At 41.2% G+C, this 15998-nt stretch overlaps 1 protein-coding gene across 11 annotated transcripts in view; it reads right to left on the reverse strand.

Moving 5' to 3' along the window:
- Nucleotides 1-707: 707 nt before the first annotated feature.
- The window catches only part of FAT3 (FAT atypical cadherin 3), a 399047-nt gene continuing 383756 nt past the window's right edge, over nt 708-15998 (reverse strand). For 6 of the 11 annotated variants that reach the window (XM_031066002.1, XM_031066001.1, XM_031066003.1 and 3 more), the window contains 4 exons: nt 13898-14011; nt 10477-10536; nt 7864-7899; nt 708-7266 (listed from right to left, as the gene is read on the reverse strand). In XM_031066002.1, coding sequence (XP_030921862.1) covers nt 6647-7266; nt 7864-7899; nt 10477-10536; nt 13898-14011 — 830 coding nt within the window. In that variant the 3' untranslated portion in view covers nt 708-6646. Of the gene's footprint in view, nt 7267-7863; nt 7900-8288; nt 8365-10476; nt 10537-13897; nt 14012-15998 lie in introns of all 11 variants that reach the window. The other 5 variants (XM_005417743.2, XM_031066007.1, XM_031066009.1 and 2 more) reach the window with 4 other exon arrangements.

Here is a 15998-nt window from a genome sequence, read left to right on the forward strand (position 1 = left end):
TCTTGCTGTGCCATGGCAGAGTATTCAAAGAGCTCAGGAAGGACTGTCTCTCCTTCTTCCTACACTGAAGCCATGCTTCAGTCCAGTCCAGCTAGGGCAGCTTGGGCTGTGGAGCTGGAAGGTGTGATGAAGGAGGAATAGACGGGGCATCCCTGAATGCAAGGCCTGGCCAGACTGAGTACCATGCCCAGCACAATGACATCTCATTCCAGCGGCAGTGGCAACACACATGAACTTGTCCCAGCTGGTCCCACCTGCCAGTGCCATGATGCTGGAGCATAGAGATGCCCATGGCAGGCACATTGTGGAGTGGGATGCTGCTTTACACACCCACTCCTAGTCCCACTAAGCAACCAGATGGCTGCACTGTCCCCTGAAATTTGTCTCCATTGATGGAGTTCACTCTCTAGATGGCTACATGATGCAATGATGTCTTTTGCATTCTTTGAAGATGTGGTTTTAATCAGGGAACTGCCTTAGCTTACATCAGCTAAGCAACTCTTGGCAAGGGTGCTCTGCAGTGCAAGTAGGGGCCCCTATGGAGGGATTTCCATGTAATAATGAAATTAATTTAAAGACTTCAAAAAAGTAGCATTTTCTTCAGCACAGAGAGGGAATGAAATGCTACATTCCTTCAAGAACTGGTGCATTTTATCTTCCTCCCTCCTTTGAAAGTAGGAGAAAAATCAAAAAGCAGTCAACACAGCTGGACTTTTCTTTTTGTTTACTTGGAAAACTTATTTTAACCATCAACTTTAGCAAATTTTGGCAGTTACAAACCTGTACACTTTTTTTTTGTTGTTTTGTTTTTATAGCAAAAAAACACAAGACAATACTGCCAACAGCAATTATGAAGGAACAATTAGTTTTCAGATGAAGAACTATACCCACTCAAAGTGATAAACCTTCCCTTTTGCATAAGGTTGAATTTGTTGTCATTGGAAAAATGACATCTCTTAACACCTACTTGAAATGGAATAAAAATCATACCTCTAGTTTTTTTGTGCAAAACACATTCATTTAAAAAAGTCAATAAAAAAATCTTCTTAAAACCAGAAAGAAGTTAAACAAAAAGAGCTGAACCCAAAGGAAAATTACAGTACATTTTGAAATGATTAAAAAGTTTTCAGATCTAAAACTTTTTTCTCCTGTTATCTTAGAAGTTTAAACCAACTTTGATGACTCTTTAGAATTATATCAATCAATCAATCAAACAAACAAACAAACAAAAGAAATTAAAGCAACCTGATTGGCATCAAATATCTACAAAAGCCTGGTAATTTGAAACCATTATATACATTATTTTATAAACTTCTTTTTAAACACCAAAACATACATCTTTTACAAACCAGCCTGCTTGAGACAGGTAAAATTTACAAGACAATCTTTTCCAATACAGTGCTTTAAAGAGAACTGCTTTCACTCCTAAACATCTTTGTCATCTCCTGAAAATCGGCAGTATGGGCTCATTGCATTGCTGATTAATAGTGTTTCAGGTATTCCTATGACAAAAGAATGCTACAGTTCTGAGGGCTCCAATCTCTTTCCACAATACAGTTCAAGTGCACTCTTAACACTGGTAAAGATTACTTATGGCCTTTGTGTAATACGACATATTTGCAATTATTGCTTTTCATTATTACATAAAGAAACAAATTTAATTTCATTTCCTCCCCATCCGCTCATCCCTTGGATGATGCAGCTAATTTACCAACTGGATGGCCCTTCTGATAATGGAGATGTTAAATGTCAAGTTCATGAAACACAGGCTAAAAACCACGGGTAATGGGCAATGGTCTAAATTTCTAAGGCTCAGATCACATTTTGGTGTACTGAGAGCAGCAGAGATGCAAACAGGCAAAAAGCAGTTTTTACGACATGGTAAATGATGGTAAACCATCAGGGAATGAAGCTGAAGATGTAACTCTCATTGGAAACCAATGAAATGCCCATTATTACTAAGTGAATAGCTCCAAACATTATCTACAAAGCACAAATGTACTTCCATACTGGTTCTGAAGAGCTGGCTTTCTCCATTATTAAGGATGCTTCCTTTCAAATGAAGCTTAGCAGAACTGGTCCAGGGCACCTTCACCTCCCTCTCCCATGACTGCAGTTATTAACTGTAAGGATATACTTACTATAGCATCCATTTAGCTTTTTCGATGAGGAGTAAAGTGTGTTCTCAGCCATTTGTCCTGTTCATCCTACGTTTTTCTTTATGATGGAATTTATAGGAGACCAGAGCAACAACTTTTACGTCATGTTCTCAAAATGTCTCTGCCTGGCTCACGGACACAACAGGCTGCTGCCTCCCCATTGATCAGCATTTCATGACATGCTTTTATTCACTGTGCTGCAGCCACACTGAGAAGGCACCAATACATCAAGGCTTTCACTGCTTCAGACTACACTACAGAATTTAGAGAATGAGAGAAAAAAATCCAAAGACCAAAATTTAAGTTCTTTGTGGGACATGCAGAGGTGGAGATCCTGCTTGACAGATGGCGAACACAACTTTCAGGTTCAGGAAAACAGTGGCAGTGAGAAGCCTTTGACTCCTTCCAGCCTTTCACTGGAATTATATGTTAGAGAAACCCCTGGGATAGTTTGGGATCTAAGACGTCACTGGGCTTAAGGAGAAGAGCTCTATTGACAGGAAATCACAGTTCTGTAGTCAATCTCTGCATTCCAAAGTTCTCCTGGTTGCCTAATATGCTGTATCCTATAGGAGGGTCCTAGAGGAAGGCAACTTTATGTATGTCTTCTAGTGAGGTTGTCCATTTTCTCCCATGGGAGGGAAGTGATTCTACAGCTCCATGGTGTCACATCTGGCCCTTTTTATTCCACTTTAAGATACTGGTCAAGGACAGCAACTACATTCAGTATCTATAGTGTTGGGGGGAGGGTTGCCCTTTTGTTTTTTTTTTTGGAATAATTATAATACAAAGGTAATTAACATACTTAAGAATGGTACATAAGCCTAATTTTTCCTTTTACACAGGGCTACCTAATGTGGTATTGGCAGAATAAATCATGTTGTAGTCACTGTAAGGCTCTTTCCATTGCCAGTGTTATTAAAAAGGCCAGCACTGTGCATGACATTCTCAACTTGATCAAAATGCAGAGAACGAGCACCCTTTTACTCAGACTCATACACCCCTGGCAAAGTTCATGATTTTTGATATAAATGTGTATTTGCATTTTAACAAGTTGCTTTTTTCTCTTGCTGCTTCTTCCCAAAAAGCAAAAACTTTTTTGATCCTAAGTTATATGCCAGTGATACTCAAAAGTACTTCATTAAACCCATGAAATCATCTGCTACAGATGATTCTGAGAGAAAATATCGGGTAGTGGAGCCATCTACAGGGATGTAGTTTGAAATACAGACACACAGGATAAGCAGAGATGTGCAGGGTAGCTCTTGCAGAACCAGGGACCTGATACCAGCAGTGATACAAAATTCCTCATATGGCAGAAAAAGGAAATCTATATTGGAAGCCATAATATGAACAGTAATTCTTACATTATGTTATGAATGTGTTCTTATGTTCCAGATTAGAAGATTTTGACTTGTTCATGTGGAGTAGTAATTAAAAACAGAAAACAAAATGGCTTGGTTTAACAAGAGATGTTAATATGAAAAATCTTACTCCCTAAGAGGTATTTCACCTTTAGATCTGCATTTGGGTCTTATAATTATCAAAATAGCCTGAAAAAACCAGAAAGGCCACAGAAGTACCAATATTCACAGAGGGGAATCTGAAGATGGATTTGGAGGGGAGGAAATATTGAGGTATAGAAATCATGAATAGGACAGAGAAGGCTGAACGGGTGATCCTTGGCACCTTCCCAACAGCACTTTAATAAGCAGGCGTTCAGTGAAATGAAATGGCAACAACATCAAACAGAAAAAAGTACTATACATTGTATTTATGCATATTTTACTATTAAAACTCACTACCAACAATATATTACTGAGGCAACAAGCTTGGTAAGAAACATTGATTTCTTTGTTTTTTGTTTTTTTTTTGTATGGCAATCACTAGGCTCCCATCGTGCTGTCCCTCATGACACTTTTGATATGTTCCAGTAAATTTTGATACTGGTGTCTCATGCTTACGCAAGAACTTTCACTACAGAAGACAGGTGACAAGTACACCTAATAACTATCTGGGGGCTTGAACAGAATTACTTGCATAATGGATAAAAATGTCTCAAACCAAAACTGAGTAGGAGCAAACCTCATGTAAACTGCAGCCCGATGCTAAGAGAGCATCGCATTCTCAGGTCATACAAGCTTTAAAAGTGCAGCTAAATTTGCAGAATTGCTTTGCCAACTCTGATGCTCCTAACTCTTGAAGAGACATCAATCTAATTGCATTTCCTTTCCTGTAACACAGACTTCATGAACAATATGAGTTATCCTCTATCCATGCCTCTAGGCTTGCCAAACCATTTTATGGCCTTCTGGCAAATCCCTCAGTTCCTTGCAATCACAATACAAATTTCTGCATTTTTTTCTTCTCAAAAACACAGGAATAATATCAGGGAAAGGGTTTGAAACGCACCATGAGCACATTCAGAATATATCACTGTTACAGAAGCATGTTTACTTTGAGAAGACCAAGTGACATTCATAAATTCAATGGACAGGACCTATTTGCAGACAAGTACTTGATAATACTTGTATGTGCAGTACATTCTCTCTGGAAGTTCACTCATTTTATTAATATACCTGCATAATGAGCTGTTTTCTACTGAAGAAGCGCTGCATCATCCCAAAGAAAATATCCACACCAATCTTTCACAGCTACACAAACTATTAGAGGGAAGCAGCAACACATTGTACCTACTCCAAGAATTCTAGAAATCCTGTTTTATTAAAAGTGTTACAAGCTGCAATTATTTAAATTACATTCTACTAGTAATTTATTTGTGTTGGGGAAAAATTCTGAATAAACCCTTTCTGTATGTCAAGAAATGGCCTGCAATTTAATTTTGTGTGAAATTCCTGTCAGTCAAGAACATGCCCTGACATACAACTGCTGAAACTATCCAGTTAAGGCGATTGACCAAGGGACAGGACAAGGAAAGCAGCACAGGAAACCTGCTAATGAATCTGTTAATTTATCAAAATGATTTAGGTATTCAGTAGCTTTTCAGAATGACAGAATTATGCCATGGCAGAAATGGATGAAAACCCAACAGTAATGCAGGCTTGTAGACTCACATTCGCTGGTAAGGTACAGAGACGCTGTAAAATGCAGTGGGGTAAAAACATTTTCAGAGCACCAAGCAACAGGTGTGTATACTCTGCTTTAATACATTGAGTGAAAATCCAGTATTTCCAGATTGCACTTGACTACTCTGACCTAATCAATGTGAATGACCATTTACTCCAATCAGGCTGAGGGAAGCATAAAAGTATACAGATGTCATGGTTTTCTTGATTCCACAACAATATTCCGAAGTCTGCAAACAGCCTTTGGATGCACTCAAATCCTACAAAATCATGCACCCAGTGGAAAATCTGGCAACAGATCTTTGGCCACAGTCCATTCATGCAGCTCCACCGACTGAGTCAGTCTACAGCAGCTGAGAACTCATCCTGTGAACTCTAGGGATGGACATTTGCCAAAAGATGTTAAACTAATGATGTGAGGTTACAGCAGCCTTATATGTAACTTAATTGCAACCAATTTTACTGCAGTAAATGCAGCACAAGGACTGCTGTTAAAGAGCTGATTGCCCAAGCAAGAAATTTCAGAAAAATGATCAGCTGGGCAGCTTACTCAAGTTTTCAGATCCATGTTCATGTTGCATACACATTAAGAGAGGCTGTGCATACACAGCTGGGGCAAAACCAGGCCACTCCTGAGCCAAACTCTGACATTTCGGGAAGTCCTCATGGGCAAAGCTATGCACATGCACTTGGCATCAGGTTTTAAAAATGATGACCAAAGTAAGCCAATTTGGAGTAAATATAAACTGTTTGTATGTGTGTTATTCTACACAAAGCAGAATGAAATGCTATGTAATGAACAAAAGTATAGATAAATATTTATGGACAAATAACTGGTCACTTGTCTTTGATAGGTCAATTTGTAAATGTTGCTTTTTTTAGCCATCTGATGTGTTGTATGCAGCAGCCCCAGCAATCAATTGCTTTCACACTTTGCTGACATAAAATTTCATGCAACAGTGCATTCTGGAATGATCCATACTCGTTCCTTAATACTGTGGGGAGATCAGAACACTGTAACACTTTTAATAACACAATGCCAAAAAAAAAACCCAAAACAACCCAACTTTGTGAGAGAGAAAGAAATTATTTAGCAGTTATTTTTCCCCCTGCCTCAAAAGCTGAGTTTTACTCTTGGTAATAAATAGAAGGTACACTCTCTCCAGATTGTCTGTAACAATTTTGTGATGTATAATACTTAAAACAATTGGTCTCTTCGTGTCTGCACATACAGTATCATTTCTGAACAAGTTAATAATGGGTTATACTGTACTTTTCTTTGCCCAATATATATATAGACACACCTTCAGCAAAATTTCTTCTCAATATTTATACTATTAATTGGACCAAATGACAAAATTAAAAAAAAGAAGAGGAAGAGTAAGGAGAAAGGAGCTTCCTTTACACTTGTGTCTGCTGCTGGGTCTCCACAAATGGAATGTGAACATTTTCTAGGCTGAGTTCCTCCACGCTTTCAAAGTCACTCATGGCTACTTCGGAGTCATCAAAGCCGCAGCCGGCTGAGACGTCAGAGGAGGAGGCGTTGAGGGAGTTGTGCAAGGATAAGGGCACCTTACCTGCACTAGCATTTTCTGTGTTCTGGCTAGGGCCAACAGCAAAAGTACTAAATTCGTTCCCAGTCTGAGATCCTGTGGTGTCCGTCTCATTGGGGAACGGGTGGGGAGGGAGGTATTGGCTCGGGTGGAAGTGCGGCCGTCTCCTGCAGTCAGGGCTGAGAGTACTTGCCATTGAGACCGGCTGCGAGGGTGGGAGGGTTTCGTATTGGTCTGGGTAATCCTCTGGAAGAGGAGGTGGTAACTGGTCCTGGCTCAAAAACTCCTCTTCGTGAGGGGGAGGGTAGTCGCTGTCAATGTCGTAGCCACCAAGGTAGTAATCTGTTTCCAGTTCTCTGGTGCTGCCGTGATGAGCCGAGCCTCCATCCGTTGTCTCAAAATTGGGCACTTCCTCAATGTCAGACAAGCGAGCGCTGGGCATCCAGTCAGAGGTATCCCAATGATACGCTGCAGCAGGGAAAAGAACCACAGCACTCTGTTAGGATGAGACCACGGAGGAGAGCAGAGTGTCCTGCATGCACCTGCCTGAGTCCTCACAGCACGTTCAAATCACAGCATGCCCCACAGGCCACGGACACGGGTCAGCCATGCTCTGACCAGAGGGGTTGAGGAGGAGAATAAATTGCATTATGATGCTAATGAAAACAAGCAAAGAAACAAAACACGGCCACTCTCAGGCATTTTGCTTTTTAACATGCTACTGGGTTGTGTTAGAAACTATGACTCCAAGAAATCAAAATGTCTGAATTACTGTTTTTCACAGCTACTTGAAAAAAATCTTTAAATGCAGTCAGCATGCCTACAGAATCTTATCTCCTCTTCCACCTCCAATGACTTCAAGAAAGAAAGTGCGCAAGCAAATAATCCGATTGACTGAAAACTGAATTTTGAAACAAAAAAAGTGGCTGACCATTCTCATGCATCTTCTGAACAGAATTCAAACAAAAGAGTACATGTGAAGCAGTTCAAGAAAAAAACCAAATAGATCAAGTCAGTGCTCTGCCCACCCCGGCCCACAGGCAGAAGGTGCCCCAGAAAAATCACCTCTGTTGTAGTTCTGTCCTTGATCCATAACAGACACTGTCAGATACAAAGTGAAAAGCAAGAACTGGTAACTTGGAGCTTGTCACCAGCATTGTATTACATGTGAAAATACAAAACTCCGCATGCATATTTCTAAAGTACAGCTGCCATGGTGTCATTTTAGTAGGATTTTTAATTATTTATTTTAACGTACAAGATAAGCTTGCCTGTCAAATGCAGACATAGATAAAGAAATGTTTATGTTGTGTATTATATTCCTTTTCTATCATATCTTAATTATTTACCCTCACTGAACAGATACAGAATTTCATTAGAGTTGTAATTCTTAGCACAAAAAAGGGCTATCCACCATCGACATGGCTTATAATTGCAAAGTACATTTTTCTCTCACTTGTTCACTTTGAAACAGAAAAATAAGAATCTACCATTCTCAGGGCCGGTTCAAACAAATCTGGGCCCACCTGGGCTCAGATACCATGGTGATGGGCACGGTATAAGAACCTGAATAGAATAGAATACAAAGCCATTTAATGGGGCTATCAGCTACAATGCTCCGCAACCCCACACCCACCTCCCACCTGCACTGCCATGCTAGCTGGTGGGGAGGGAGGCATTCCAGTATGGAGAGGGTGCAGGGGTGGGGGAGAGAGCAAGGAAGGAGGTTTTATGTGAGACAAGAGCGGGGAATAAGCTGTAGCATTTCTAGATGGATATGCTCTTGTTCAGCCGCATGTTATTTGGCTTCATGCAAGATGTCATCGGGCAAAGTCTCTGGATGACATTGCTGGAGGAGGTCTGGCAGGAGAAACAGACCTCTGTGGCATCACAGCTCGTAACCTCTGTGGCTCAGACACAGGCAAGGGAAGACTTCTCTAGCCCTTCACCTACTCAGACCACACTTGCCCTTGCTCATCACCACATGGTGCATGGGGTGATGGTGATTTCTCCCTTAGCTGGATAGCCAGGCAGGAGTTCTCCACCTGCTCTGCCATGTCCTGGAGTGAGGAGGGCTGGGGCTGTTACAGGTTTAGCAGCAGTGTCTGAACCGGCCCTAACCTCTCTTCTGCACTCCTCTCTTCGTTGTACAGTGCATTTTGCTGTGTTGGGGTCAGTGTGATGGCACTGCACCTGAGGTGTGTCAGGGCCCTCTGAGTTGCGTGGATCAGGATCCAGGAGAACCTCACTAATCTGCTGACTTGCATAACCCTGGGCAGGTCCCCGGGGCAGGAGCCCCATCCTCCCATGACTCTGTGGCAGCCATTCTGCCCAGAGCTCCAGTTTGGCTAATTATTCACCACTTCCAACAGCTCTGCTGCAGAGCAGACAATCCTAAGAATCCTAAGTTTCATATAAGGAACTGGGAAGTGGGCAAAGCATTTTCTGTGACAGTCTCTTGAAACTACTGCCAGACTGGCTTTTTCTATCTGTAAAGGATGATAATGAACCAGTGTGTTTGCTTAAGCTTTCCCTTAGGAAGGCAAGGTCATTTTCAGTGCCTGTGGTTTCTTTTCAAGGTTATTCTTTTATTTTTTGAATGGGACTTTCTTTTGAATTAACCTTGGCTAGTTAATTTTTTGGTTTTTTGATAGTGAGAAGAATGGCACTCTTACACTTCAGGATATTAATAAATGCACTATTAACAAATACTCAAGTGGCATCACTAGCTAGCAGTAAAAGTGTTTTTCCAAATTACTGTGACACTGGCTCAAGGAAAAAAATCAGTAGTTTCACAAAAATAATTTACTTAATAATCTTAATGTATTATGCAGACTAGATTAGCTAAAGTATGTAAAATCTGTCTTAAATTTGCTAAGGACAGATGAAATTTTTGACTTGTGGATAACCTGAGTTGATGTTGAGTTGACATTTGCCCAAGGGTAGGAAAAATGTTGGAAAATAAATAAAAGTAATGTTTATCTATGATAACAAGACATTTCCTCAGTGCTTTATGGAAAAAAGAAAATAGTGATATCCCCGCATTACAGGTTCACTTGTAACATGAGATGCCTGAGGTTACCCAGGAGGTCAGTGGAAGAGGTGAGTGCAGGTCCTTGGAGCACATTGCCATGCTCTGGGAATGGGCACACCAATGCCACAGGAGAGCCATGGCATCCGTGGAGCTGTGCCCACAGGCCCGCTGTTTGGCAGTGTTTCCTGGGAGAAACCAGCCAGCAGCCAGCCACCACTGCGCTCCTCTTTGTGTGGTACCACTGGGGTACATAACCCAGCTCTGCTGCAGCATGGGACACTTTACAGACTTCCCGTGTCATCTTCTGCTTCCCAGTCTCTGCAGCCAGGATCATCTCAATGATATGGCTCCATTATCAGTCTATTATTTTCTCTGAAGGCAATGAGAATAAACAAGCAGAAACATTGACTTGAACAGAAGAGGATGAAGGCTTAACACCTTTTCTACCACCTCCAGTTAGCCACAGATATTTTGTGGTACATTCCTCTGGCATTTTCATGTTTGCTGGTGAACATGCTGATCTGCAAAACCCAATCCCTGCCACAGGATTGCTGGTCAGTGTAGATTAGTGAGGTTCTGCTGGAATGTTTCACAATGAAAATAGAAGCATTGTTGTATAACAAAAAAGAAAAAAATTTAAATACCTTCATTTTCTATAGTGTCAACTACATTGTTGACAAGCTGTATGACAGTCACTATGGAAGCTTGCAGGGAAGGGAAAGCAGAAAATAAAGGGAGGGGAAGGACAGCTTCAGGTTAGTATTTAAAACACACATCATAGGTTACCACAATAAATTCTCTCAAAAGACAGAACTGACATTGAAAGAAAAAAAAAAGGCTGCTGACCAGCACATGATTTATGCAGTTGGTTACAGGACATTTCATTTCAGATAATCCCATATATCTTCAGAGTGCTGATAAATTCCAAACCAGCATTTCCAGAAAGGCATATGGGATGATGTGTATCACCTCATAAATTCAAGCAGACTGGTCAGCTGATTCAATTAACCGAAGCAGTATCTTGTCTACCTGACACTAATTTCTAATTCATTCTTTCTTAGAGGTCTCCAGAGATGGTGCTATGTACTCCGAGGACCATTATCTTTTAGACCATCACACCATCAGAAATGATGTTAAGCTCAATCTATTTCCTAAGAGGAATGTTTTACTTATTTACTGCCTGTGCCATGCCATGCAATACCTCAGGGAGGTGAAGCAGAACAGCTATAATTAGGAGGACACAGCCATGTAGGTGTGGTTCAAATTTTGACCCATGTTTGACAGAATAGTTTCACAAATGCTTTGTGTGTTCTCTACAGGTGTTCCAACAAAACATACTTTTCCCTTGAAATCATTAATATAGACTGTGCAGCTGTTTAATGTGGAGGCCTATAATGCGTGGTCTTCCAGATGATCTGCATTTTGCGCCACCCAACCCTCCTGCCTCTGAGAACATAAAATAAACCCAAAAATCAAAACTGAAGGGAAAGCTCTGCATGAGAGTGCAATGTATCCTTCCCTTTTCCTCTGTCTTTAGTTATAAGAAAACCAATTGCTGGGAGCGACCGGGGCAAAACATACTTTTTTGTTTCACACAGCCAACAGACTTATAGATCACAAGAAATGCGTTAACAGTGCAGACATACACTGAATATTTTCATATTTTTGCTAAATTTTGGGCATGGGATCAGGTATATCATCCAATTTCCTCAGTTCTAGTGAGGGCTTAGCAAAAAGAGCCTTGATAAACCAAAGGACCTGTGTTCTGTGTCTACAATCAGCATATTTATGCCATCAACAGCCATAGTAATTATACAAAGGAGACTTGTACTGGCTAATGCGAAATAAACATGATAGAAAAATAAGGGGCTCCATGCAGTTAGTGCTGCATGGCTGGGAAAAAAATGGAGGGCAGCTATAAACTATTAAAGGAAAAACCTAAGAGTGAAAAACAGGTCAAAACCCATGGCCAGTACAGTTTTCTTTGCAGCTAAGGGCTGGCTCTGGTGGGAGCTGTGCAGAGCATATTCACAGAAAAGAGGGAACCCCACCTCACACAGCTCAGTGCAAGTCAATGCTCAAATACAGCATTACTCAGATTTTGGAGTACAAAAATTATTGCTAACTACTCACAGAAAGACTAGGGAAGCTGAGCAATTTAAATGCAGGAGAAATTAGGTGAGAGAAAAAAAGTAGCTTCAAAATCTCATCCCATGTGAGTTTACATGGTAAGACAAGCCCTTGACACAGCATGAGATGGCTCCAAGAGCCCTACAGAGGATGAATAGAAGCTGCCTGCTCTCTCAGTGGAATTCATCCCAGTGATCCACTGCTGCAAGATAGGTTTTCCTCAGTCAGAAGCTGCCACCCAGTTCCACAAGTCAGTGTCAGCATAGCCATTTGTGTGACACAAGCCTGTCTCCTGTGCTAGCCTGAGAACCCAGCAGTATTGCTCTTGGCTTTGGAGGAAGGGGTTTGGAGAAGAAGCCACTGCCCTGTCTCATCAAAGAGCGTGGATGCTGAACTGTATTTGTTGTGTTTTCACTGACAACCTTCTAACCTTTGCAGGTATGTGAAGTACAAAGAATTAAAATGACAAGAAGAGCAAAGATGCATGGCTTCAGGAGGCATATCCATTAGCCCTAAAGTACAGGCATGTGAGTATGTATATGCTTACTTATGCCTGGCTTTGCCCTTTAGGCTCTTTCACTGCAAACCTTCCCTGCTGCTTCAAGCAAACCAGAGCGTGTGGTCTTGCATCGATCTCTGCAAATGACTCAGATGATTTAAGTTTCTTCCCCTGTTCTCCCTGAAGATATGGATTTGTTTGAACCCTGAACTAGAAATGTTATCTCTAAAGGCCATATTTTAAATGCAGCCTTCACCAAAAATGAGTGGGCACAGAAGGTCCAATCCAGCTTCTGTGGGTACTGTGTCAATGATTTCAGTGGAGACAGGATCGGGAGTTTGAAATGTCTAATCAGAATTTGTGAGATACAGAAAGTAACAATCTACAATAAATGACCACTTGAATAATTATTCCAAAGGTAACTGTAATGTAAATATATATCATTAAATAACACTTATCCTAAAAAAAGGCTAAAGGGGTCTTTTTGGTGCAAGGGCAGAAAAGCATTGAGAAGCCTGACAAAAATAATTGTAATGCTTCAGCCACAGCGGACCAAAAGGAACTGCAAGTGTACTTTGCTATCAGTGCTTTTTCCAACATTTCAGAGTTCCTAGAGAACAGCTGCACGACAGACTGAGAAACTGAGTCTACAGACAGTTCATTAACTGGTGGATGAGGAAACCAAGTATGATTCCTTTGTGATAGTCTTTTTCTCTGTGTCTAAACGAGGCTTCCCAGACATCCATCATCCCTCCCCAGCAGAAACATCTTGACTTTTCTCAGACCCAACGCTCAACATACGTGGAACAAAGGTTTGCTCTGACTCTGTGGACCTTTTAGTGGGCTGTGTATGGCTCTGCCTATGTCACCCAAGGAGATAATGATGCAGGACATGAGAGGCAGGCACTGAGTATGCACTAAACAAGGATTTAATGGTGCTCTATTGTTTGCTGAGCTGTGATTGCCGGGGAGAGGCCAGGACGCTGGGGACTGGCTCATCCGCTCATTGTTGCGGCTGAGCACCAGCAGAGTTTTGTTGGGACCATGAATGAGACCTGGCAAATAGCACGGAAATCCCTTTTATTCGACTCATGAAACATGAAAGTCATGCTCTTCCCAGAAGGAAAATTATATATATTCTACAGTTTCACTTGCAACCTATTAGTCAACTTACATCTTGGCAGTGTGATTCTGCTGTATCATAGCTCTAATTTGCTGTAAAACTCGGTCCTGATACAACAGCCCCAAGCATAAGGATTTTTATTACATTCCCAGAATTTAGTAAGTGGAACACAAAGTCAGGGTTTGAACCCACGACTTTCTTACTTTCGGCATCGTTAAAGGGTTTCAAGATGTCACACAAATCTTTTAATAATATTAGAGAGAGAGATAAATAGCTTTTCCCCCAGCATAATAAAGATGAAATCATTTCTTACCATTATCATCACCGGAATCAGACTGGAAGGAGCTGAGAGACTGTACTTCAGAGTTGCTGCCTTTATTACTTCCTGAAAAACAGGTCACCTCTTCAGCGTCATCAACCCCTTTACCTTCATTGACAGCAAAGACAAAGCAAAATGGTACTCTCTAGGTATACACATTTATCTATTTATACCACGGACACATTTATACCCTGCCTTCTATTATATGAGTCAGAATAATTTCCTTCACACAGAGGACATGACCTATTCGTCAAGAAGGCAGTTGGTGAAGATACCTAGACTTATGAAGTGTTTGAAGCCCAAGGAGTCTTTCAAGTGGCTGACAACACTGTAATCAAGGAAGAAACATCTGTATTCAATATTGTCTTTTTAGATGGCATGTAGTCTCAAAAGCAATGAAAATGATGACTTAAGGAATGTGGTATAAACAGCTTATACAAGAGATTACAGTTACATTTATCTTTACTGTTCATTTCCTAATTTGAGAGCCTCATCAAAGGCTCATTCAATGCTCAGTAAAGTTACTGTGCATCTTGTTATTCATATCAGTGGCCCTTGGATCAGATTTTAATAGTTCCATCACTGACATATAATAGATTATGCTTCAATTTACATTGCTTTTCATCAGGGACATTCAGTCTTCACAACTCTACTGTTTAGAAATGTAACTGCAACCTACAGTATAAATTCTCCTGTAATTAACCATATATAAATAAACACATTCAACTACACATTACATGGGCAATAATCAGGAACACAAAAAGTTATTCTCTATTTTAAGCACTAAGATACCTGAGCCAGTTACAAATGAAGAAGGTCAGGTGCTATCATCATGAAAGCATAGCTCTTTACCTGCCAGCTCTAGGTATTTCTACCCAGCACGGCACACCTCCACAAAGTAAGAGCTGATTTGCTCCTGCTGAGCAGCAGGGTATGCAGCTGATGAAGTGAGTGCTGCACTAACAAAACTGCACTGCTTCCCACTCCGTGACAGCTGAGGTCTGTCTCCCTGGTATGGCCTCATGGTGTGCAGAAATTTGTACAAGTGCCAGCAGCACCAGTGGCCCAAACGCCCAGGAGAATATAGAACAGAGCACGTGTGGCAGCTGGTGTGATGATGCTTTCAATCAGCTTAACTATATTTAAAGTTTAAAAGGTCAGACACAACACAACCCTGAAATACAGTCCAAATAAATGAAAATTAATTCAAATTTTCACTACATGACCTTAGCCAGTGTGCTGCCTTGGATGAAAATGTGCAGATCAGGGCACAGCTATAGAATAATAAACTCTGTAAGGCTGGAAAAGACCTCCAAGATCATTGAGCCCAACCTTTGACTGAACATCACTATGCCAACCAAACCACAGCATTAAGTGCCATGCCCAATCATTTCTCGAACACTTTCAGGAATGGTGACTTCACCACCTCCCTGGGTAGCCAGTTCCAAGGCTTGACCACTCTTCCAGAGCAAAAATTCTTCCGGATGTCCATCCCAAACCTCCCCTGGCACAACATAATGCTGTCCTCTTGACCTGTTGCTTAATTCCTCTCTCTATTCCTCAGTTCCCATTGCTTTCAATAATAGGGCTGGATTGTGCAGTTTTATGTGACAGTTTTGGTTAAGGCTGTGCTGCAATAGGGTTGAAGATCATAGAATCATAGAATACTGTGAGGTGGAAGGGATCTTAAAGATCATTTGGTTCCAATTTGCCTGCTATGGACCGGGAACCTTTCACTAGACCAATTTACTCAGAGCCCCATCCAATTTGGCCTTGAATACTTCCAGGGATGGGACATCCACCCCTTCTCTGAGCAACCTGTTTCATTGCCTCACCACCCTCACAATCAAGAATTTCTTCCTAATAGCTAATCTAAACCAACCCTTCTTCAGCTTAAGGCCATTCATCACTACAACAAGCTCTTGCGTCCCTCTCCAGCCTTCTTGTAAGCCCCCTCCAACAGGTACTGGAAGATGCATTAGGAAAAGTCCCTAATAAGAGAAAACACCTTTTAAAAAAATCATAAATTGTGAAGTAAACATCTCCCAGTCCAAATGACATGGTCTGACTTGCAAGGATAGATGATGCAGGGCTG

Source organism: Geospiza fortis, unplaced genomic scaffold (genome assembly GCF_000277835.1).
Source record: "Geospiza fortis unplaced genomic scaffold, GeoFor_1.0 scaffold16, whole genome shotgun sequence".
Taxonomy (NCBI): domain Eukaryota; kingdom Metazoa; phylum Chordata; class Aves; order Passeriformes; family Thraupidae; genus Geospiza; species Geospiza fortis.